This window comes from Tetrao urogallus (genome assembly GCF_951394365.1).
Source record: "Tetrao urogallus genome assembly, chromosome: Z".
NCBI classification, from domain to species: domain Eukaryota; kingdom Metazoa; phylum Chordata; class Aves; order Galliformes; family Phasianidae; genus Tetrao; species Tetrao urogallus.
Window position 1 is genome coordinate 17,974,605 of NC_136816.1, and position 26,114 is coordinate 18,000,718.

General features: G+C 41.7%; 1 protein-coding gene across 1 annotated transcript in view; it reads right to left on the bottom strand.

Moving 5' to 3' along the window:
* Positions 1-25,862, bottom strand: part of MCTP1 (multiple C2 and transmembrane domain containing 1) — a gene marked incomplete at its 3' end in the record, with an annotated part of 232,985 nt that extends 207,123 nt beyond the window's left edge. Inside the window, exon 1 of the mRNA XM_079548229.1 lies at positions 25,139-25,862. Within this exon, the coding sequence (XP_079404355.1) occupies positions 25,139-25,759 (621 nt within the window). The 5' untranslated portion in view covers positions 25,760-25,862. The remainder of the gene's footprint in view (positions 1-25,138) is intronic.
* Positions 25,863-26,114: the final 252 nt, after the last annotated feature.

Consider the following 26,114-nt stretch of genomic DNA (forward strand, 5'->3'; position numbering starts at 1 on the left):
ACAATTTCCTTCACTTCCTGCAAAGCTGGAGATGCTTTCTGTCACCCTGCACCATTCAAGAAGCAGGGCATGAAGACTAGATCCTCGGCACTGCTCTCGAATCTGTAACACAGGAGCATCAGGGACCTGGACCTGACCTTTGCCACCTCACCAGTGGGGGACAGCAGCAGCTGCACAGACATAGCTGGGCAGTCAGAGCTCCTCCATGAACAGCATAAGATAACTCTTGGCACAGCAAGACTCTACAGCTGCTCCAAGGCTGTTTTTGTGTCCTTAGGACATTTTTATTATGGTGTTTTGGACAAGGACACGGCTGATACAACTCCAGTCCAAAGGCTATACCAAATAAGAAAAGAGTGAGAATATGGATGGATTCAAAAATAAGCTCAGTCCAATTTTTATTTTGTTTTTATTCCACTAAACACTTTCTGTTAGCACACTTCCTTTGTTTCACACAAGGTTTTCATTTATCTCCAAAGATGCTGGAGTACCTTCAGTCTGCCCGCTCATGCTCATTTACACTATCTATCATGAACAATTTCTGCTGCATGCCACAAGGGATCACAAGCGGTACATCTGCCTGGTGCTAGAGACACCTTAGTTTTTACTATAGGACTGATGGTATTCTAAGTGTTTCTTCAGAGCTTCTGGAATCAATACATCACAGTGAAGCATTAAACTTTCACTTTAAAAGGTTTTTGAGGTTGTTAAGAAAAAAAAGAAAAGAAAGAAAAAACCATGTCTGTTTATTGAAAAAAATATAACTCTTTTACTTCAGAAGATTCAGATTAAATGAATGTTTCTGAAGTCTAAAAAGCACCAGAATGCATCCAAAACAAAACATTTGTTTCATGGTTTCTAAGCTTGTAACTGAAAAATGCATCAGTCATCCTTGAAGACTCAACACTGCTCTTGAACCCCTGTGCAACGCTGCACACAAGATCAATATCTGACTGCCATTTTTCTTTCCAGTCAGTTCTTTGGGCACACACAGTGCCTGCAGTGGTTATTCCAAGTCTAAGTCAACCTCACGATAGTACAACACTTCTGCACCATTTATTTCCAGATAACTGTCTTGATATCTGATCTGGTCTTCTGAAAAGTGCCTCTCCTTCATGGCTCGGTTCATATGACACACATCTAAGAAAATCTGCACTGCTTTTTCTAACAGTAGGAGACCTGAGACCCAACAATTGCCATCACTCTGGACACAGGGATGGCCGTGCTTTACCTCATCTGTTTAACAGTTTACCTTGAACTCATAAAATGGATAGACTGCAGGTTAGTAATCTGCACATAAACAGCACCCCCTAGAAAATGTAAGCTGTGCATGAACAACTTCTGAACGCTCAGGAAATCTCAAAGTCAGTTTCTCCTGACCAGCAAGCTGAATATACTCCAAGTTCTGGCAGATGTTTCGTAGCAGTTGTTAGCTCAGCCACTGGGACTAGCCACACTGCTGCTCAAAGCAGTCTTAGGAAGTTATAGCTTGATTTTCAACAGAAGAAGAATGCTGAAAGCAAATCAGCAGCTGCCAGGACACGCAGCTGCCTGTCCACCTTTACATTTCTTCTGCTACAGACTTAAAGAATGAGGTGTTCAAGGCCCTCAGCACTAAGGAATCCCTGCATGTGAGGCAGTCATCACTACTTGGCAGGCTTGATCCCATCTCAGTGATATCGAGCAGCAGAACTTGAAAGCAGAAGGCTTTAAGAAACAGCAAAGTACACCCACTAGGTTCTAGGTTAATAGGTGTTTTATACACTGATACAGTCTTCTAAAAAAAATGACATACTGACAACAGAAATGTTTACAAATTAGGGTAATAAGAAGAATTTTGGGTCTTATTTCTAATTACTTTATTTATTTATTTATTTATTGTCAGAATAGAGGAGTATGCTACTAGAACCATGTAAAAATCTATCCCTGCCTCCTACAAGGATGCCTGTGTCATCTCATTTCTCCTGAGTCCCAGTCTCTGCTCCCATACTGAGAAGTTCTGTCATAGCCCAGCATTTCCAGGAAAGGAGAAGAGCTAAGCCTACCTACAAATTCAGAAAGAAGAAATGAGTGAGCATTTTGGCTTTCTTTCTCTGCTCTTTCTTCTTCTGCACCCAGATCTTCCGTAATTCCTTGCAAGGCCCTTTTCAAAACTTTCCATGCAAAAACAAAGCTGTTTCAGAACACATTCCACATCCCAGCTTAGTGTATTTGCTGCTGTACCCTGTGCTAAACAACAGAAAACAACAGTCTCAGGAGACTGCACAGAGCAGACAAACATTTTAAGTGTGGATTTTCTTGCTCATTTTGAATCAGTCCTGTGAGTTACAGAGCATGGGAGAGAAGAGTCAGGCAGACTTTTCTTGCCCCCAGCAAGACCTTTGTGGTTACTGAAACAGGGAGCCCTCATCTCACCCAGCCTGAATTTAAACAAGAAGCCGTGGTGAGGGAAACAGCTCTGGGACACACTGAGATGGTAAAAAGAAACCTGGCCCTTCTTTTCCTGCTAGGCAATTAAACATCCTCGCTTCCTTGAGCTGTTGGAAGATAATTTTATCCAAAAAGCGAGTGAAGGTCACTGCCACTGTGGCAGTGAAATATTGTTCCACAGAAGCTTTTCCACAGGAGTGGAAAGGTAGTAACTGCAAGGTACTAAGTATCCCCACCAGCTACCACTCCGGTACAGACAGGCCTGCAGAGGAAGGATATCGGTGTGACCTTCATGCCACCTGCCTGGCCTCATCCTTATCAAGCTGTGGAGCCCAAGCCCCATAGGAACGTCCTTTTTGTGACCACAGGAATGTGGGATCAGGCTGTTTTCATGTGAGAAAATGCTTTGGAAAGCAAAAACAAAATGCCAGGTGGCTTTCCCAAAGAGGGCAGTCCTTGCTGATGGGTGGCCCATTTGGTGGGATTCCTAGCATTTCAAAGGGATGCAAGATTACCTGTGATATCCTTTTGAGTATTACCTGCATTATGATCTGTGCTATCCTCTTCCCAGGATGGCTGGCTCCTCAAAGAGCCCTGAAGTACCTCACATGCGGGTTCTGACTGGGGTGATAACAAGCCCGCAGCTTTGGGCAGGCAGCAGGGTGTGCCTCACACCAGAATTTTCCCTCACATACACAAGGACACAAATGTTGCTAGTAATTGTTTAAAGCTTACGAGTATATGAAGCAAGTGAGCCAAACAGTTGAGAAATTTCCTCATTTGCCTTCATTATAGTTTTACTTCTCATTAAGCTGCTAGTCACGCTAAAATAAAAACATAGATATAGATATGTAAAGTCTCTGCACAACCACCACTAGCACCAAGCGCTGCCAATTTATCCTTGAGGGTAAAATTCTGAGGCAGGAAAACACGGTTTTTGGATGAGCTACAGGATTTTCTAGGAACAGTTTTTCAGCAGAAGTAATGTTAACAAAATGTATCTTATACAGGAGGTCTGGGGTTTTTCAAATGACTGACTGTGAGAAACTTGCCTGTATTTCAGAGCTTACCTAAGTAGCTAGACTTTTTTCAGAGCTGCATTTTATAACAAAAGTTGCTGAGCATTTTGCAAAATGAGGTCTATCACTACAGTGTTATAACTGGATATTAATTATAAACAAACTGCCCCAATTTAAAAATCCTTGCATGTCTAAACAGGTTCCACACTCACTGGGAATAAACACCATATATGCTACTAGGAAAACAGTACTTTCATGTGGCATGTTTTGCTTTTTTTTTAATTTGGCATTAAACATACTGAAATTTAATGAATGTTGCATGCATACGTATGGAGTAATGCATATAAAGTAACTTGTTTTTTGAGGCGTCACAACCTTTGTGGCTTTCTGTTTCAACCTTATTCTTGGCGTAAGGGCGGTTCTTGGCTTCAGAGTCAGTACTGAAAGAGCCACTTACTGCCTCTGAGGGTAAACTGCATAAGTCAGAAAATACTTTTCCAAGAGAAATCAATTTAAAAACAAATTCTGCTGATATATTATTACTGTATTAATTACTTAGCATTGTAACAACATACAATGAAAAGAAAATGTATAAAAAATATGCAAGTCACTCAAAAAGTATTCCACAGAAGCTACAACAAAGTGCACAATGTCAGTGCTTGATAGAGCAAACACTCTTTTTCAACTTAGTCACCACCATTTGTTATGCCTTTTCAACAGCAATGGCAAGAGCATGCATGCCACGCTCCTAACAGGCTGAACCAGCGGAGATGATCCACTGTCACTGTCACCACTGCTGAAATGCACCACCCACCACCTCACTGGGGTCATATGCACTGGTCCCCAGAAACATTCAGCAAGCATCAATGAATGTCAGTGGGTGCAAATTTCTCCATGTAGAGAAATTCAGTTACGCACCTTTGCTTCACATTCACTTCTGTATTAGATGCCATTTGGTCAGGCTGCTCCTCTGCTGCCATCTGTTGCACGACAATTAAATGTTGAAGGTTCAACCTCTACTACCAGACCTCCAACATCTACCTCTGATGGTGTGGACGAACACAACAAAACAGGAGGAATGGTTACTTGGGTATTTATCCACCAGATTTAAACATGAAACAACTTATTTAGGAAGACAGAACTACAGTACCACAGCTGCTCCAGCACATAACTTATCTCACTTCAGTTTTCAGTTAACTCTGTGTAAAGCATCAGATCACATTTTAAATTCCACCAAAAAAAAAAAAAGATTTTTGTTTTATCTTCTAGATGCATTGTTCAAGTATTAAACACAATAGGAAAAGAAATCTTTCACCACACCATGTGAGCCGCTGAAAATCTTACATATTTCTCACCAAGAAAATGTCCATACAAGTAAGCGGAGCTCCTTCAAAACCCAGGATTAATTCCTATGAAGAACAAAAAACATTTTAACAAGTAACACAGTGAAGTCACATGAAAATCATGACATGTAAGTAATTATTAAATTGGAAAAGTTTACAGAATCATAGAATGGCCTGGATTGAAAGCAACCACAATGATCATCTAGTTTCAACCCCCCTCCTACGTGCAGGGTCACCAACCACCAGACCAGGCTGCCCAGAGCCACATCCAGCCTGGCCTTGAATGCCTCCAGGGATGGGGCATCCACAACCTCCTTGGGCAACCTGTTCCAATGCTTCACCACCCTCTGAGTGAAAAACTTCCTCCTAATATCTAGCCTAAATCTCCCTGTCCTATGGTTTAAAAATGGTTTAAAACCATGCTCCTTGTCCTATCACAACTCACCCATATAAACAGCCATTCCCCCTCCTGTTTATAAGCTCCCTTCAAATATTAGAAAGCCACAATGAGGTCTCCCTGGAGCCTTCTCTTCTCCAAGCTAAACAATCCCAGTTCCCTCAACCTCTCTTCATAGCAGAAAAAAGCCCTCTGGTCATCTTAGTGGCCCTCCTCTGGACCTGGCTCCAAGAGCTCCACGTCCTTCCTGTACTGGGGGCCTCAAGCCTGGATGCAGTACTGCAGATGGGGCCACACAAGAGCCAAGTAGAGGGGGACAACACCTCCCTCTCCCTGCTGGCCACCCCTTTTTTCATGCAACCCAGAACACAGTTGGCCTTCCAGGCTGCCAGCACACACTGCTGGCTCATGTCCAGCTTCTCATCCACCAGGACTCCCAAGTCCTTCTCACAGGGCTGCTCTCAAGGGGTTCTTCGCCCAGTCTGTAAAAACACCTGGGATTGCCCTGATCCAAGTGCAACACCTTGCGCTTGGCCTTGTTGAACTTCATTAGGTTTTCATGGGCCCACTTCTCCAGCCTGTCCAGGTCACCCTAGATGGCGTTCCTTCCCTCCATTGCATTGACTGCACTGCTCAGCTTGGTGTCATCTGCAAACTTGCTGAGGATGCACTCAATGCCATTGTCTGTGTCATTGATGAAGATGCTGAAGAGCACCGGTACCAAGACCAACCCTCAAGGGACACCGCTTGTGATCAGCCTCCACCCTGACACAGAGCCATTGATCACAACCAGCCAAAAAATATCTATACAACTCCTAACTAGTGCACGTTATCTACAAGAAATTGAACTACTTCTTGACTATTTTTAGTTTAGATCTTTCAAGTCAAAACCCTCTCCTAAAGCTTTGTAAGAGATGTTCATAATAAATTATGGAAAGTAATCTCTGTAGTTAAGCTCTGACCTAAAAATGAAATTATTTATTGAGATAATAGAAGTGTGCAACCTTCAGAACAAATCCTCATAGGCCATGAGATAAAAACAGTCTTACAGCATCTGTCTTCCGTATAGTATATAGTAACTTTGGTCTGTCCCTGTTTATTACTTTTTTTTTTTTTTTTTTTTTAAATTCTCACTTAAAAGTACTCCAAGTAAAGAAACGAAGAGGTAAACACACAGTAAAGCAGTTTTATTCCAAATTCCAAGGCTATCTACAGCTGCATTTATTTCCACTTCTCTTCGAAGTCCTACATTTTCTACAGAAACTTTAGCATGAATTTACTTACTATTCTTCAATATTTTCCATATTAAACAGTTGCTGTTATACACATATGATGCTATACAAAACTTTGCATCAAAAAGTTTGGCTGCATCTGTGTACTTCATTACTAACAGCAATACAATTTATTTCCAAGAACAGAGCGATCTTTTTCCCCGTTAAAATTATCTAGTAGCAATCAACGTAAGTGCTACTTCTTCAGGCCAAACTCTGCCTGCCAAGGATGCAAAGCTGCATGAGGAAAACCCACAGGCAGACAGAGATCTCCCGGAGCCACTTGTGTCCTCTGACTCCTCAGGCAAGTACAGCGTTAGACACAATGAAGCACGAGGGAAAGCAAGCACCATCATGTTTCTGTGTACCACAGAAGCACAGAAAAAACCTGCGGCTGATTACAGCCACTCTGGCATTCTCTTCATGGTGCAAACTGGTACTAACAGCACCAAAACCTCTAGCAGAGCTATTATGTGCCAGGTCACAGGTACATTACCATCATGGAGAAAGGTCATGAAAGAGTAGGAGCACCAATAACAGTAATGGAAAGGCAACTTTCTTCTAGTTTCTCCAGGAGCAATAGGGATGGAGTCTGGAAATAACAATAAATCAGTGGGAACGCAGCTGTCTCATAGTCTTCCTGCCAGAAACAGGCTGATCACATTGGAGTGTTGGTCAATGCTCAGCCACATATGAGCCATGACCCAGCAGCATGCCCAGCAGCATGCCCAGACAGCCAATGGAATCCCAACTTGTATCAGAAATAGTATTGCAAGAAGCAGCAGGGAAATGATTGTCTCCTTGTACTCAGCACTAATGAGACCGCACCTGAAGAACTGTGTTCACTGTTGGGCCACTGAACTTCTCACTAAAAGAAAGACATTGAGACCCTGAAGCACGTACAGAAAAGGGCAGTGAAGCTGTGAGGAGTCGGAAGCACAAGTCTTATGGGGAGTGACTGAGGGAACTGAGATCATTTAATCTGGAAGAGGCTCAGGGGAGACCTGATCAATCTACAGCTCCAAGAAAGGAAGTTGTGGTGAGATGGGGGCAGCCTCTTCTCCCACACGAGTAATGACAGGACTGGAGAAATAGCCTCAAGTTGCACGAGGGGAGGTTCAGGTTGGATATTTGAAAAAGTTTCTTCTCTGAAGGAATGTTCTGGTGCTGGAATGGGCTGCCCAGGGAGGTGGTGGAGTCACTATCCCTGGAGATGTTAAAAAAAAGTTTAGATATAGTAAGAAACATAGTTTAGTGGGGAAATATTGGTGGTAGATGGATAATCTTGGAGGTCTGTTCCAACCTTAGTGATTCTATGAAATGATGGTTTTACTTATTTCCCCCCCATAGTTTGTACTGCTAAAATGGCATTAAAACAGAGGTGAGTACAAGTGCTACAAGTACTGTGTTGTACATGCAAGAAACAGAAATTGCCATAACGGTGTCATTCATTGCATAAGTAAGAAAGACAAGATGATAGACCAAGGAAGATAGTAGCATGTTCTCTCCAGTAAAATGGAACACAGAAACATGTACAATTGTGAGAAATCAAATCAAAAGGAAAAAAAAAAAAAAAAAAAGATTAATCAAAATGCAGCCATCCACATGGAAGTGCTACTTCTGGTGTAGCAAAAGAGAAGAAAATACACAAGTCTTATTAGAGATACCTACACTGTGCAAACACCATGCTGAAGCACATCGGAATGACAACTTAAAGAGGTTGCCCTCAGCAAAATACTTCAGAAAATAAAACTATTCATCTGTGACAGGACAAGGTTCATCTGATGGCAAAGATTAAACTGTAAAGGATTTGTTACTTAAAATGTCACCTTTTAGATAATATGCACACAAGAAAAAATACTTAGCTATTATTAAGTATCACTTCCTAATTAATTCTGTAAGAACAGTTAGCAAAAATTATACATTTATGTGGCAATAGACAAATTAGTTTTCATTGCTTGGTTATAAAAATGGTACAATTTTGAAAGCTGGATTGAGTTTTACATTTTTCTTTTTAAAGGCACTTACTTTAATTGAGGGAATTAATTGGACAAGTATGTACCATGAATGCAGGAATAAAAATATATGGAAAAGCACATAATTAATGAGGCAGTAGCTCTTCCTATTACTTGAATGTGTATGGTGCTTGCTATTGCGTGCATCCATCAGTTCCTAATATAGCATGTCAGTAGCAATATAAATAAGAAAACTTTAAAAAAACAACCATACACAACTTCACATACAATTGAAAAAAAATCTTCCACCTCTCTTGTACACTGGTACTGAAATGGGAAGACAGTTATTTCCAGCAGCCAATTTTTTTCTTCAATAGTCTCCATCTTCTTTCCTGCATGCTTCTAAAAATTAAAATATCACCTTGCAAAAAAATTAATAAAGTGAACCAAGGCTCCTACGAAATCACATTCTCATCTTGCTTAAACATATCATAGAATCATAGGTTGGAAGAGGTCCCAAAGATCATGAAGTTCCAATCCCCCCGCCACAGGAAGGTTCACCAACCTCCAGATCTAGTACTAGACCAGGCTCCCCAAGGCCCCATCCAGGCTCGTCTTGCCCAGGGATGGAACATCCACAACATCTCTGGCCAGTCTGTTCCAGCACCTCATCACTCTCTTGGTAAAAAACTTCCCCCTGATATCCAATCTAAACCTTCCCTCCTTGAGCTTAAAATCATTTCCCCTTGACCTATCACTGACAACTCTTGTAAAAAGTTGATTCTCCTCTTTTTTATAATCCCCTTTTAAATACTGGAAGGCTGCAGTGAGATCTCCTCACAGTCTTCTCTTCTCCAGGCAGAACAAGTCCAGCTCTCTCAGCCTGTCTTTGTAGTGGAGGTGTTCTAGCTCTCTGATCATCTTCATATGACAGAGAAATAAAGAATAAAAAAATAAACAAAACAAAACAAGTAAATCTGCAGGTACAGAGCAGCAGAACAGGAGAGGGCCATTCTGAAACAAGAAAACCACCGTTTCCATGTCTTGCAGACTAGTACCACTGGGAGGCAGAACATTTCACTCTCAATGCAACTTCTCGTCTAAAAATATCAGTTGTGTATATTAAGCAAGTATCAACTTAAATATAAGCATACATGTGAACCACTAAATGACCCTATTTTTATTCGAATAGCTCATATGTGACGTGATACTCATCAACTCTGTAAGTACAAGCAAAGGATAATAAACTGTACAGAATGCCAACAACATTCAAGATGTGTGGCTGGGGAAAAAGGGCAAGGAAGGAGAACCACTGAGAATGAACAACAGAATTTTAGTGTGGAGTAGGTTGCCAGGTCATCAAAGGCATGGATGCTCTTGACCAGAAAAACTCTGGAAAAAGATTATGTATTAGCTGCACAGATGTATTGTTGCTGCTAGACCACAAGGGAAGAGAGCATAAAAGTATTTTACCCTCAATGTAAAGCTTGACAAGTTCTCTTTTTACATACACACACACACACACAAAAGTGATTATAGACGCCTTTGGTTTAGCAATGTGTTGAATCTGTGACAAAAATAATATTGAAAACATCAGGTATCATAGCAGCACACAAAAATAAACACTACAGTTTAAAAGTAATATTAAAGACAATGCATGCAACACTACAGAGTGAAAAAACAAATACTGTTAGGACTCGGACAGAATTGCAACAGCAATTTTTTTGCTATTTACTAGTCTACAACAGGGGCAAAGTCAAGAACAATAGCTGAGGAGAGATTCTAAATACCAGATATTTGTAATTATTTCATAGGACAGAGTCATTTCAAACTCCTGACACAAACTAAAGGTGGCATTTCTTAAGGAAAAATCTCTGAATGAGAGTGGCAGTGTGAAGCAAGCATCTATCCTATACATCTCCGCAGGCACTTTATTACACTGAATTGTTACAAATTCTGGTATTTAACACTACTAATATTTTCACCAATTCCCTTTCTTCATGTCGTAAGTCCTTATGCATTATTCTCAACTGAAAAAAAAAATATATATATATATATATTCTCTTGTTTATCACAGAATATTATTGACGGTGTTTCTACTCATGGTCATGTCTTAAAATTTACACTGATGGAACTGCATGAAACACATCGTTGAATTTTGAGGAACTTGCAACACTGACAAAATCACTGAGATTTTCAACATACCTGGTGAAATGCCATCTAAATGTAGGGGCACATGAAGTCTATGTTTTAATTTCTGTTGGCAACCAGACACTGACGTTTCAAATATGTCATAACACAGAACTGCTGTGAAAGACAGCCCTTCTCTGAACCCTGCCATTACTCTTACAGAAAGAATATTCTCATCCAGGCTTCCCGACCAAAGCCATGAAGCAGGAATGCTTGGTGTTCACCTCCCTGTCCATACCTAGAGAAAACGACTAGAGGGTCATGGTAACATGTTCACCTTATAAACAATGCCCTAACAGCAGAACAATCTCACATTGTAGCTGAGACAAGTTAAAATAAATTCTGTTCCACCTACTTTTGAGCTGGAATTTAATAATGCCTGCTGCCACCCACCAAAATGCCCTAACCATCAAACTAAGCTCACCTGGGATCCCTTTCAGTCTCTCTCAAGGCTGCTTTTCTTCCTCTCCATTAGATCAAGCAATTTTGTGGTCACTAAGTGAAACTGATTTATTTTCCAGCAGCTCAAATCGATTAACTCATCCTGCTGGCACAAAATGGATCCTAGAGAAGGCATCCAGAACCTGCAGGCAGATGTGGCAGTGTAATGAATGAGCATATCCTGAGCCCAGTGATGGATGTGGCATGCCTACTTTCATACGGTCCAGTTTTAAAAACAGACACATTGGAGAGAAAAGCCACCTTTCAAATTGAAATCCAGTTTCCTCTTTAATATCAAGAAGTTCATCACCTGAACAGTGTCTTTCCCAACCTGAAGGAAAAGTCTGGTATATCCATCCAGTCAACGACAGACAAGGAAACAAATTAATCACAGTTTTAAATAAGAAATTACATGTCAGTTTCTAATTAGCTTCCTTAGAAACAGCAGCTGCTGAACAGAGTAGCTGTAGTCTTCCTCTGCTGTTTGTTTGTGAATGCAATTGCAACATTTTGTGAGATCACACCTCACCTTTAGCTTTTTCCCTCTGTACATTTGTGCCTCACCATCACTAGATAATAACAAAAAAAAATTACTTAGTTCAGCTTTACATGTAAACCAAAGATACTGTTCTCTTTTGATTAAAGCTTTTTAATTGGATACACTGATCTGCCACAACACTGAAATTCCAGTTATGAGAAAGTCTATCTCCCATAAATGAGTCAGTAAGAAAACACAACTAGTTATTCTTGACAAATCACGCACGTTATTGCCGTTCAAATCACGTATTCCCAGAAGTACAAAGGTTTTTTCCCCAAAATGCTATACAATCTTGTGCAGAGCAGAGCACATTAATCTCTGGCTGTCACTGCTTGGTCACTCAGCAACTATGTTACATGTTCTGAAAGTGACTGCACTGGAAAGCTCCTGTGTGGGCAGGAAAGCTGCTTGACTTGGAGAGCAGCTTATTTCTATGCTGTTTTTTTTACGTGTCTAATCTCCTTCTCTTGGCATTTGAAGAGACGGGGTCTCTCAGATCTCACTGAAAAGTATCAAAAGATATTTAAGAAAAATAATACTAGATCTGCACAAATCAACATGCAGATCTATTCTTAAACTAGTATCAACATAACAAACACAAATAGAAGAATTCTGTGAAGTCAGCCTCTGAATAGACACGTTTCACACATTAGACAGTTGAATGAGAATATATATTTCATAACTGAAAATGCATAATTTTCCCCCTGTACCTGTATAAAAGCTATGCCTCCAAATGAGAGAAAGCTAGGATTTTATCTGTGGTGGAAGAAGTACATGGGTGGGTTTTGTCTGCTTATTTTTCTATGTTTACCAATATGGAATAGATTATAATCTGGGCATTGATGACTGAGATTGACAGAATATCGTTTTGAGTTTATTAATAGAGTATTGTTGCTGGCCACCCTTATTATATGTATAATAAGTACAGCTGCACTGGAGAAAACACTGTTAGACATCTGCCACAAAGAAGCACAAAGATTACTCTTCATCCTTATTTTTATAATGGCTAGTCCAGCAATAATCTTGCTTTTCACATTTCGCAATCACTTCATCTAGACACTGCTCATGAACTGATGCATGACTTTCATACATGGAGAAAACTGAAGTGTGTAACTTTGTTCAATTATTTCTTCTAGATGCTGCAGTGTCATTTTGAACAAAGCAATACTTTAATGTATTTTAGGCCCCAAGGCATTTTTTCCATTATAAGCAATCAAGCAGCACAAATAAAATGCAAGTGTTACTTACAGCAGGTTGGCCCTTTCTGATCCACAGCAAATAAATAAATAACTAAAGAAGTAAGGAGTGCTGGTTTATTCCTCTCACATGAGTTACAACAGTAGATTCCCAGACAGGAGAAATGACAGTGGCTTTATATTTGCCTAAACAAAACAAAACATTGAGGATTGGGAATTGAAATGCAGTTGACATTTAACTCTACTTAGGACAGCAATTCCTCTGACAACCTAACAAGACAATTTTCTTGAAATGCTTCTTCTTCCTATACAGAAATGAACACTTGACGCATGTAATCTTGGAAAACAACTGGAACGGCAATATTTGCTTGTAACTGTTGGTGCTTTTGCATCTTTCCCCACTGTTTTAAAACTGAATTTTATGGCAAACCATGAAATACAACTGCATGTTCCTATCTACGCAGCACATAGTAAGCATAACCTCTGATTTCAGATACACCATATGATGTACCTCCATCTGCCACTTCACATTTAACAACATAGCCAGTGAGCAACAAAGTGACAGAAATAAATAGAGCTGGCAGATGAGAATTAAGAAGTAATCCTGGCTTTTGCGGAAATTAACATTTTAGCCACTTAATAGTTATGGCTTTTAGCACATAAAGACACCTACTAGCACGCCACAATACAGACATGTATGCACAGGGCAAATTAAACACTTTGTAAACTTTTCACAAGATAGTTCTTCTGTTCTGAAATACTTCAGAATAAAGACAACATATACAGCTTTTGTATGTACTTGTCATGATATGCACAACATATCATGCTTTTGGATGTACTTGTGATAACTCACTTTTCAACAACTTTTGTTATAACAAATATGTTTAAACTGCTGCCTTCACAATCTCAATCTTCTCTTTTCTAAGAGGAAAGGACAATGGGACTTTCTGAAACCTCAGTCTCATCCCCAGCAAGAAAGATCTCAAACACATACTAATAAACCCTTCTATATTTTAAAAATAAACTCATGGGTCATAGTTCTGTACCGCTCCTGACGAAGTCAATAAAGAGTACCAACTTTTTCTCTCTGCCAGATCTCAAAGTGATTACACATTGACTTAATTATGCTTTATATATTGCTGAAGGCTACCTCATTCCTCAGTGAACTCACAAAAAACAAACGAAAACCATCTCAACCAGGGCGCCATAAGCATTGCAGTGATGGAAACCCTGTTTTCCCAGTTGCCTTCCAAAGGACAACGTGTCTCCAAATTCCAACAGTGACTGGGACTAAGCCACTGCCTTCTGAAGACTGTACCCCCATAACTTGGTAGTGATGCAGCAGTGCCACCCTGCGATCTCGCGGCACTATCTGCCATCATACCTCCTGCAAATGAAGTCCATTCTTATTAAATATCTGAGATCTACAGGTCCTCCTTACCAGAAGTAACTATATTGCAAGGAGCATACAGAATCACATAGCCTCTAATGCTGAATGCTAATAGGAGGAATACATAAATGAATAAGAACATCTGAATAGCAATTAATGCAATGATAATGCAGTACTTCAGTATAATACTATTAAGACGAAACACAAAGTCCAAAATGGGACTTATTTTGCCAGCACCATTAGCATGTAAACCTTTAGCATGCAAGTCATCACACCAGTGAAGACACACAGTAACAAAAAGTGGAAAAGAAAGGACTTGCAGCAGGCAAGAGATTCTATTCACCTTCCCTGTGCATTCCCGTCCACCTTACCTACTGCTCTTCCCCTTCAATACATGCATGCACACAAACGCAACACTCAGATGCACTGTTTTCACTGACTCTGAAAGCCAAATGAAAGCTGTTTTGCTAAAAAAAAATTTCCCAAGGACAGCTGGCAGGAATCCTACAGACCAAAGCAGTTGTCTATATCTGGCCACCCCCCCAGACATGGCTCTTGCAGTCCTCCTGTTATTTTTCCCATCTCTTCTTTCTCCCTTAATCACTTGTCAGCTCACTCAATAACAGTGAAAATAACATGCGTCACATCAATCATACTAGGATGAAATTACTCCTCTTAACTATGAAAAGAGCTGAGTGGCAGACTAAGAGACTAACCAATAGCCTTTCCTTAGAAAGGGACTAGTAAAGATTTTAATAACTTGGTCTTGATCAAGTGCCCCATTCCAAAGTGCTTTGTGTTGCCTATGATCCATTCCTCCTAGGCATCACAACCTCTCTGTAAAGAGATTCTCAAAACTTGGTACAGATTCATCAGCACAGTTGTCCAGGAAGCAAATACGTCAGGATCACTGCTCTTAGAAAGACAAATACCCATAATTAACTGCAATTAAGTGATGTCAACACCTTTTGTTCTTTTGCCTCATTTGCTAATGAAAAAGCATACAAATCACACAGCTGTACAAAAATCTGTCCAGTAAAAGGACAAATAAAAGCGTTAGTTTTCTCCTGGATATTTTGAACCATGTTTCAAGATGGGAAAATTTTTATTCACAACAAACAGCTGTTTCTTCTCCACTAATCAAAGCCACTGACAAGATTATGACAGAAGTTGTTAAATTTTATTACAAACCATGTGCTAGGGTTATCATGAAGGGCAATACTAGTGCTCACTACTCTAAACAGTGAGACTTCTAAATAAGATATACCACCTCAGTTTTGGCATTTGCATTCACCATGACTGCAGAACAAGTGTGTAAGGAGAGAGAAGTAAGAACAATCATTATGCATACTTTTATCTTGTTTTTGTTAGTAAGCAGTTTACGTAGAGTATGGCTGGTCTACATGCCAAGATAGGTATATTTAAAAATTCTAGCTAAAAAGATAAAATTAATTCAGTGTGAGCTCACCACTCCACAAGTGACAGAGGCTTCCAGCAATATCTGATAAACTACAGCTTGCATTATTCAGAACATTCTACAAATAGGTGCTAAATTAATGTTTGCCTGAGGAACAGCAGGACAGTGCACCAGGAGAAAGTTACACAACTGTGCTTAATATCTGGCTTCTGAATACCTGAAATTACTTAACAAGGCTTGTGATAGATGCCAGACTTTAATGAGTGGCTTTGAAGAGCAATCTTTGTATGAATTTATAATTTTAGAAATAATGTTTTCTACAAGGACTGCTCTGAAATAATGCTATGTTGGCCCACTACATCAGAGGTGGATTCTGGTAGTATGGCAGGAGAGGTTGAACTATCCCATTCATATCCCATTACATGTTGTTGCCATGTGACAGATGGCAGCAGAGGGGCAGTCTGACAGAATGGCATCTGACATGGAAGTGTGGATGAAGCAAAGTTGTGTCACTGAATTCCTCCATGCGGAAACAATGGCACCCACGGACATTCGTCGACACTTGCTGAACATTTATGGAGACCAAACAGTGGATGTGAGCACAGTGAGGCTGTGGGTGGTACATTTAAGCAGCAATGGCAGTTGGTCACCTCTGCTGGTGCACATTCTGAAAAGCACAGCACGCAGGCTCCTGTTCATTGCTGGCAAAAATGCATACCTAATTCTGGTGACTGTTATTAAAACATGTTCTGTTGCTGTGAATTTGCTCTATGAAATAGTGTTGTTGTTTGCTCTTCATAGCTGTTGTTTCTGTGGAAATAAGTAAGAAGCATTACTTTTGAAACAATCTGCACAGCACTCTATACTCACTGGAAAGGACAAGAATTTTCTCAAAATTCCCCACTTACGTTAAATTAGAAAGCAACAAAAACAATGATTTGGAACCAAAATCATGCTGCACTGAGCATGTTGAGATACATAATTGATGATACCCCAAACATTTATTTTCCTATCACATTAGGATTTTAAGGATGATTCTTCATTTTTTAGTTTTAACTCACATGAGGAATTATCTGTAAACAGAGCATTTGCTCAGTTCTTCCACATTATGCAACTAAGAAATGCTACCTCTCCAAGTGGTTTATGGTACACAGGTTATGTGACACTTAAACTTTCTAAAGCTGAGTAACCCATTTCCGGAAGATGAAAACAAACCTAGAACAGTTTCACCTAATAGGTCACCTAGAATCCTGCATGCTATGTGCTGTATGTCCCAACGCTACTGCTGCTGCACAGCCAGCACATCCCCTTCAAACACAGCCACATAGCCATGCACGTGCTGCTAGCCTGAAAGCCAGGCAAGCAAAGCATGTGATGCTCAAGCAGAAAAAAAAAAAAACCAAAACAGAAAATAAAACACACTCACACACTCAACATAAACAAAATGACCAAACTGCAGATACAAGTTTAAAATTAAAAAGCTTTCATTCCAACATCTCCAGTGCAGATTATTAGATTGTTTCCATTGTTATTTGGCACTAACTCACAGACATGATTGCAACATAAATGTTAGCACTGTAATTGCACGAGATTAACTATCACCCTACGTGCTGAACTACATTTCTTAGTTAAATCTTAGATACAAATCTTATAAACATGATGAAGATTAAAGCTCCCAATTCTTGTACATCAGTGAGTTTCTTAGTTGTCTTTGTTGTTGTTTGCTTGTTTTAAATGCAGCACACAGAGGCTACACTTTGCACATGCATTTATTCCTTCACATTTATTTCTGGACTTTATGTGATGGCAGTACTGTTATTAGCATAAAAATACAACATAAAACTGAACTGCAAAAGCCAAACCTTACTGCATTAACATTCAAACTGTTTTTATATTAATAATATATCAAGGACAATTATCCAGAAAAAAATCAAAACCACCACGTTCAAAATTTTAAAATGCAATTACAACTGTAACAGAATAGAAGAGTCTATGAAAGTGGGTAACAAGCCTTCAGTTGCAACAGAATATGGATATCCTTAAAATGAAGGCCAAATCTTTTTTTCTCACCTTCAATTAAGAGAGTTGAAGAATTCTTTCTACTTTTCACCAAGCATCCTAGAACTTCATGAGCACTGCTGGGCAGGAAGTTTCATTTGGTAATCGTTTGCTGCCCAGCAAATACAACAACAGGAACTCTGTGTTTGTTTTCTCCAGCTGGAAGGAATTTGGATCCTGCTCTCCAGGAACGCAGAACTATTTGCCAGATAGAATCAAAGGAAATTCTGAACCCAACTCTTCAACAAATAGACTTCAGAGGTTTGGGGATTAAGAAGAATCCCTGAGACCCGGGAAGGCAGTTACGCTTTACAGATGGAGCAAAAAGGTTTCGCTACAACTGAAGATGAAATCCTGTTCAAATTGGGTGAGAATTCAATGATTTTGGAAGAAGTCTCAATGTCTATGCCAAGCTCTGCCAACAGAGACAGAGCTAGCCCAGACTGGAACTGCATTTCAGCTGATTCCTTCATTAGTGAGATCCGGTACTAAGCAGAAAAGGCTTAGAAAGAGCACCTGCCTTGCAGTCACCTACCAAGACATGAGCTACAGTTTTCCTTTTCTTATTAGATAAACTATGCTATAAGGCACCTTACCAGGAAGACGTCTGGGTTCTCTACATTACTCAGAAGATGCTGGTATTTCTATAAAACCTAACTTCATAAAAAATTTATTATTAACTACAGGGCAGTCTAGCTACTGAATTAATAACAGAACTGAAGCAACAAAGAGGCATCTCATGGGTACATATGTCTACTACATGACACATAATGAAACAGAATCACTTGCACAAGGTGGGAACATATTACAGATATTCATTAATTACAAGGTTTTGTACAGCTTTATTGGACAAGCAGCAAAAATGTATACATATATCTCTGCAAGGTGCATTAATTATATTTTGTTCATCAACTGTTTGCAAATCTTTATGGGATTATCCATCTTTGCCTAACACAGTTACCGGCTCACAAACACAGAGGAGGCAGTGAAGTGGTCAAACAGATCAACTATATTAAAATTATATGGGATCCCACCGTTAGCCTGCCTGGTTTTCATGCTCAAGTCAAATGCATTATGTAAATAGCACTCAGCTTTTCCCTGAAAAAGCATCTAATTCTCCTGATATTGCATTTCATGACTCATTTCTGAGCATGATTTTTCTTGAGAAATAGTTCCAGAACTTCTCCACAGAATATGACAGAGAGGAGAACAGAGTCTGAATGCTGCATTTCAAAAGCTGTATGATATTCAGTTTTATGAAGTGTCTAAGTTCCAGTTGTTGTGCAAACAGTTAAACAAGTGACTGAATTTGGTTAGTTTCTCTGAATGGAAATGTACTCTCTCTGCCCTTTTGAATGAGCAGAGGAAGACTAGAGAAAAACCACAAGGATTTAAAGAATAAGATTTAAATAGAGTATAGTTTCAAACTGAGTAAACTTTGAAAAACAAGACTTCATTCAGAAGTAATGAAGTTTTTACAGCAACTTCTGATCTTAATAGGAAGGAGATAATGTGTAAGAGGGGAAAACTAGGAAGCCTGTGATCTCAAAAAAACTAAATGTCATTTAAAAAAAAAAATCTACAGTAGTAATCAAGCATTACAGATCACATAAACTGAAGGAAGGAATAAATTCTGCTTACAGAGCTTCTCACTTTCCAATAAAAAGTGAAGAGGATTGTTGCAAACACTTGAACATTTTGACAGTCCAACGAAACAGTGCTAGTGTCCTAGCACTCAAAGTCTCCTTTCCATAGGCAACAGAAAACACGCTTTTCCTATGTCATCACCTGGCATCAATAACATCCACCATTCATGGCATATTTTGCTAATGAAAAAAAATAATATATCAGAATAGAGTGCCTACAATTCAAGCATTTTTCCTTTGCTACATTTCTGGAAGAAAAAGGCTCAGTTCTGAAGAGACAAACTATTTACCCGGATAAGGTCAGTACAAAAATAACACATGTCAGTGAAGCAGGAGCTGGGGAGAAGCAGAAAAACTGTAAGATGATAAAAATCCACTTGAGAATAGGTGGTAGAAACATCAGCCACCTATTACAGAACATCTCTTCCTACTGAGAAAAAATCTTCAGTCTTGTAACAACAGAATCCCAAAGACTGACAAAGTCAAGAAACCTGTATTTTACCCTATCTCATGACCACCAATGCACTGCTCCTGGCCGGATGTGCATTGCATTTACAGCTGCCATTGAAAATCATTGTCAAGACGCTTCTTTAACACGTGTCTATTGGACAGAAACACTTCACAAGGAGCATGAACCAATATGACCTGATCTTTCTGTGACTGTGTTTATATAATATCTTTCTTTTGTGGGAACATATATCTTCTGGGGTAGAAGACACCAGTCCACAAGTAAGAATCATTAATAGACAAGGAACTCAGCAGCTGGCACTAAGCTACAATGCTTGCTATCCAGGTTAGTAGTTAAGGACTTCCCATGCTGCAATAAGGGAGAATGTGTAGTTAAACGCCACACAACAGCCAACAACACCCAAAAGTTTTGCTTCAAGCATTACAGATGCTAAACCTCACACACATCAGAGCAAGAACTGTATATTTAAGGGAAAAAGATGCTCTGAACACACACTCTCATTTCTAAGGATAAAGTACTAAGCAATTACAGGCTGCCGTTAGTGTCAATGACTAGCAACAAATGTAGCAATCCACAGAAGAACTTCATTACAGAGCAATACTAACAGATTCACTATCATCTTTTAGGGAATCTGTAACAAAAATATTAAATATCTACTATTCTTTTTCTTTCTTCTTCTGTTGGCCTCCTCTTTCCATTTTTAAACGAATGGAAAGTGGATTAGAGTAGTTAGGTTGAGCCATCCCAATTGAATATTTTAGGAAAGCAATTTAATTATTAACTAATAAAAGAGTAAAGCCAACATTCTCTTCAAACAGCTTTGGATGCAGAACTAAGTGTAATAGCGTTCTAAAGTAGTTGGTAAGTTTCTGTTTGTTTCAGAAAGCTGAAGAATAGGAATTGCCACGGAAATTGAGTTCTCAAATAAGGTTTGCCGTTTTTACTCTGTCCTTTCAAGAGTCAGAGCTGTGCTACATGGGAAACTGCTTCTTATTTAAAATTACAGCTTTAGGGCTTACATTAGTTACCTTCTTAAAATTTCCTAGAAGATACCAAAATCACTGATATCTAGAATCAACAGTAAGAGATTAGATAGGAAAAGCCAAACCTTAGTCTTCAGATCAGTGCAGAGTTCTCAGCCATCTTGCCAAGCACCAGCCAGCCATTCATCAAAAATAAAAAAAATAAAGATAACACTCAGGTCTATTAATATATTAGCATCACATTACGGGACAAAACAGTTAAATTAGAACAGAGGTGTAATGTGACTGACACAGTGCCAGCTTTAAAAGTGCTTTAGTCTTATTTTCCAAAACTCTAAAAGAAGTGCTTCTCCTGGCACCTTGGCAGTAATGACACCGAGTCTTATTGCTGTGTACAGTCATTTTCTGTATCCAACACATCAGCAGCAGGGAAAAAAATATATTTTTCATCATTTCTTGAGAAAGAGTTTAATGCCACAACTATGTTCAGGCATTTGGCTTTTCACACTTCACAAGTTCAACACTATTCAGTAAAGTTATGAAATGCATGAAATGAATCAGTAGAGTTTCAACACAGACATTTGAAATTCAGCTGGTTTCTTAATGGTCCTACACTAGAAGCTACTATGCTACAACAGTCACTAGGGACTATACAACCTTTCTGTTGCTGTTCCGTCAGCACAAGACTGTTGCAACTCCTACTCACCAACCACATATTACTCCCAATATCATAATTTTATTCTGGGTAGCCTTCCATACTATGAGTGAAGGCAGGAAAAAAAAAAAAAAAAAACGCAACAAAATTTTAAATGAGTTCACAATAAGAATTTCACAGAAGGAGAAATGCTAATATGCCAACTGCGAAAACTGATAGAGCTCACTTTGATAACTGCAAGGAGATCTCCAATTAATTAGGCAGATGCTGTTCAGGATATAACTGAATACAATTTTCTTGTGCTACCTCCTGGTGTTCATGGCAGCAACGTACACATGGTATTACCATACTGTAAATTGACAGATGGGTCAGAGTCTGAAAGAGCATGACAAACAGACTTCAGCACCTCAAGTTGCTGGAAGGTAAACAGTTTATCAGGGTAGTATGAGGGAACAGGGTAGTGTACAACAACCCTCAATAGGACTGGATGTCCAGTTAAACTCTGGGAAAACAGCCCTGAAAAACTGCAACTTCTTTGAAAAAAAAAAAAAAAAAAAAAAAAAAAAAAAAAAAAAAAGAAAAAAAAAGAAATGAACTTCAGCAACATTTTACTTCTGTTTGCTATTTCTATGTAATTTCTATTAGGTTCATTTGAACACTGACTCACCCACTGCTTCTCTACATGACAGTGACCAGATTCCCAAAAGACAGCTCTCTCCTGCTGCCTAAAATTTTACTCTTGTAGTCTCAGAAGACTGTTCTCCTCAAATCATGCTCCAAACATCTGCACCAATTAACTGCTTCCAACTCTTCTTTCGTATTAGCATTATCTCAGAAAAAGGGAATTCTTGGAGGTCAGAGATGTTCAGGTTTCCTAATGCCCTCTGCCTTCCCATGTTTGATTTCTTTCAAGTCTGAAGTGCCAACTGTTTATCAACTCAGATTCTCATGAGGCATTATCAGTGCAGACTTTCACCAACATCATTTGCTTTCCCTTTTATTTTGCTATTTTGCCTTCAGTGGCTGGATCTGTTACTGGAACATGACCTGGAAGATACACTAATTAGAACAAACAAGGCAAGAGTTCTGCTAACATAACTGCACTGACCCCAGAGGCTCTATGACAGGTATGGATTTATACGGCATAGACAGAAAACCAGGCATGGTATGCCACTCAGGTTTTCACTGGCCCTGCATCCTCTTCCTTGCTATGTCAGCTCTCCTTCCATTAGGCCTCCTTAGGGCTGTCCCTGCTCCTGTTTCTATTTAATAGAATCACTGCTCTTCCTCTTTGTTTTCAGTGTCTTGGTATGGTGCCATGTTTCTTACTGTGAGCACGCGACTTCCTTGCACTGATCTGCTGATCCTGCAGATCCCCCCAAGAGACACAATGCTCACTCTTATACCAACTTTTTTACAGAAATGTTTTCTATTATTGGGAGACAAACAGTCAGAATACGCCCCTCCAGGTTCTTCTTACTGCCTTATCCCTCCTTGCATCATGCTGGATTATACAACAACCACTCTCACTGATTTCTGGCCCTGAAGACCCATAAACATAGGTCTGAAGGATGCCATATTAATTAAACAAATGCTTCTGTGAGCAGCAGAACTAATGAAGCTTCCTTCCCTATGGCTAGACATCCAGAGGCTGAGCTGCAGCCCCAGCCTTGCCTGCCTGCCTCCTCCCCCCCCCCCCCCCCCCCCCCGTTGCTGCAGAAGAAAGGATGATACTAATACTTAATTACACACATGCTTATTTCCTGGTCCTAGTCAACAGTACTTACATTCTGGCTACAAGAAACCTAGGTTTCCTGCATACTGGTTATGGTGCCCATATATCTTCAAAACAACCCAAGGGCAGCTCTGAGAAGTATGCAGTCTTCCAAAGAGAACCAGATCAGGATTTACTGCTAAAATGTGACAGATGTTCTCTGCGTAAGACTGCAAGCTTGAGTACCTGTCTTCTCTTGAAGCAAAGCACCAGTCAGATCCACAGCAATGGGAGATCCACCCCACTCCCAGAAAGCCAGGCACAGGCTGTACTGCCAGTGTTCAGTGAAATACTGCCACATCTCTAGCTTTGTTCAAACTGTTCTCATATATTTTGCCTGCACCAAGAAGTACATTCCAAAATTAAGTCAACAGAGCAATGCAACTTCCATGGCCTGTCTTCCCACTTGCTACACAACTTCTGTTCCCTTACACTCACTACAGCTCCCCAGTTTTAGCTTAAAAGCATAACAAACTTGATTTCTTAGAAGATCTTACTTTCCCCCTCCCTCATCTTCATCAAAATATCTAGTAAGTGCATATTTGCTAAAGAAAAATATAATTTAAAAAAAATAAGCAGAATAAATGTGTGTGAAGTCTGAAGGAGCCTCACAGAATTTCATACTGCTTTCCCACGTAACGTTAAAGAGATGTTCCTAGAAAAAAAAAAAAAAAGACCATTGAAATACTACTAGAATTAAAACTTGCTTTAAAATGTACTTGAGATTTGGCTGGAATCTAGATGGAAGGGAGCCCTGGTACCTGTTTCACACTGATAATCACAGCTGTTCAATTTCTGGATCACTGTGGACATCCACTTAATTCAAGCGGGACACTTTCTCACCTGATGACTGACACCATAAGATACTTAAATCATACCAAACCTTATTAATATTGATTTCAACAGGCCTACAGCCAAGATAGAGGTCTGAGGGAATCCAGCTGAACTAGGAGCACAGCATAGGGGACCTGACTCAATGAATATCCTGAGTTGGAAGGAACTCATAAGGACCACCGAGTCCAAGTCCTGAAAGACATTATAACTGGGACCCCAGCAGCCATGGAGGACGCAACTCACTCCATGCAAACCTCTGGAGAGCACCAGATGCAGATGGAGGACATCCAACAGAGCTTTATAATTGGAACTACATTCCTCCTGCTGTCCTGTAACCCAGTGAAGCTGGTGAATTAAATCAGATTTAATAACCTGAGTGAGATGGTACCTCTGGAGACGAGAGGCACAGAGGATGTGCTGCTGATCGGAAATCACAGAACAGCTGTTTCCAATCAACCCTTCAGAATAAACACCACAATCCACAGCTGTAAGCTCTACCAGCATGCAAGGGACACAGCAAGCTCTATCTAATATCAGAAAGAGCAGTTTTGGTACACAGGCACAGTCCGAGTAAATGCTAGTAAGTGTTGAGAGAAATTGGCCATGGTCCTGCTCATTAAAGATGACTGCTGGAAAGCTCCGTGCTGCTCTGCTGTCATTAGCAGTATTCCTTCCAAATGTTATGACTGTACCTTACCCAAAAGGAGAGTAGTTCCCTCACAAGTAAACAGCAATTGGCATGTTTTGTAAACAAAAGGTCTGTTTCTTTACTGAAGGGAACAGCGCTGAGAAAGCAACCCACGCTCTCGTGTACATTCAGTCATCTTTAAAACGCATCAACACAAAGCACTCATCTCTCGACGGCTCCAGCAGCGCTGGGTCCCGGCGGCGTGCCGCTGCCAGGGACAGCACGCGGCTCCGCGCAAACGTGCGCGCCTCAGGTCCCCCCGGCCCGGCCCCTCCAACCCGAGGCTCCAGGCTCGTCGCCGCCGCCCTCCGCCCCGCCCGGCCCGGCCCCGCGTCAGGGAGGGGCTCGGAGCCGCCCGAGGGCGCGGTGGCGGCCGCCTCTAGGGACGGGTTCGGCTCTCCCTATCCATCCGTCCGTCCGTCCGTCCCTCCCGCAGGCACTCACCGCGCCGCCGTCGGCCTCCTCCGCCCGCGGCTCCGTCCTCCGCCCGGCGGTGGGCGAACCGTGCAGCAGCTGCTCCAGGCAGGCGGTGCTGGGCAGCGAGGAGCTCTTCTGGTGGGACAGGTGCGCCCCGGGCCGCCGTCCCTCCTTCCCTCCGCGGCGTCCCTCCTCGCCGCCGGCATTGGGTCCCGCGAGGGACGGCGGGGCGGCGGCGGGGCCCTCACGGCGGGCGGGCGGCGGTCCCTTGCCCTGGGGCAGCAGGTGCTCGCGCAGCCGGCGCAGGGCGAAGCCGGACTCGCCGCCCGACTCCAGCGGCTCGGCGGCCGAGCAGCACAGGTTGGGCTGGGAGGACGAGAAGACGCGGTCCAGCACCTGCCGCCGCCGCCTGAAGCCGGCCCAGCGGGCGGGGGGCAGCGGATCCACCTTGCCGCCGGCCGGCGGGGCGGGGGGCTCCGCAGTGCGGCGATCGGCTGCCGCCCGCCCGCCGCCGCCGCTCCGGCCCTTGCCGCCCAGCTGCAGGTTCTTCCACAGCCGGGCCTGGAAGGACACGACCGGTTCGGGCTCGCTCGGCTTCTCCCCCGCCGTCGCCGCCGCCGCCGCTCGGGGCTCCTTGCCCGGCTCCATCCTCCTCCGGCTGCTGCTGCGGCGGTTGCGGGAGCAACAGCAGCACAGCCCGCCCGAGCCCGGCGCCTTCACTCCCGTGCGGGGCGGGCCGGAGTCGGAGCGGCGCCCGACGCCGCCGGGGGACGAGCGCGGGGCCGCGCCGCCCCCCGCAGCGCAGCGGGGTTGGCAGCGCCTGGAAAGTTTGAGGCCGCAAGCGGCCCCCGCGCCGGAATGCGGGAAAGTTAACGGAGGGGAGCGGGCGGCTCGCCCCTATATACGCTGGGCGGCGCGGGGACGCGGCGGGAGCGGGCTCAGCCGGCCCCCTCCCCAGCGATGCTCGGGGCCGCGGACAAGCAACCGCCAGCCCGGCGCTGTG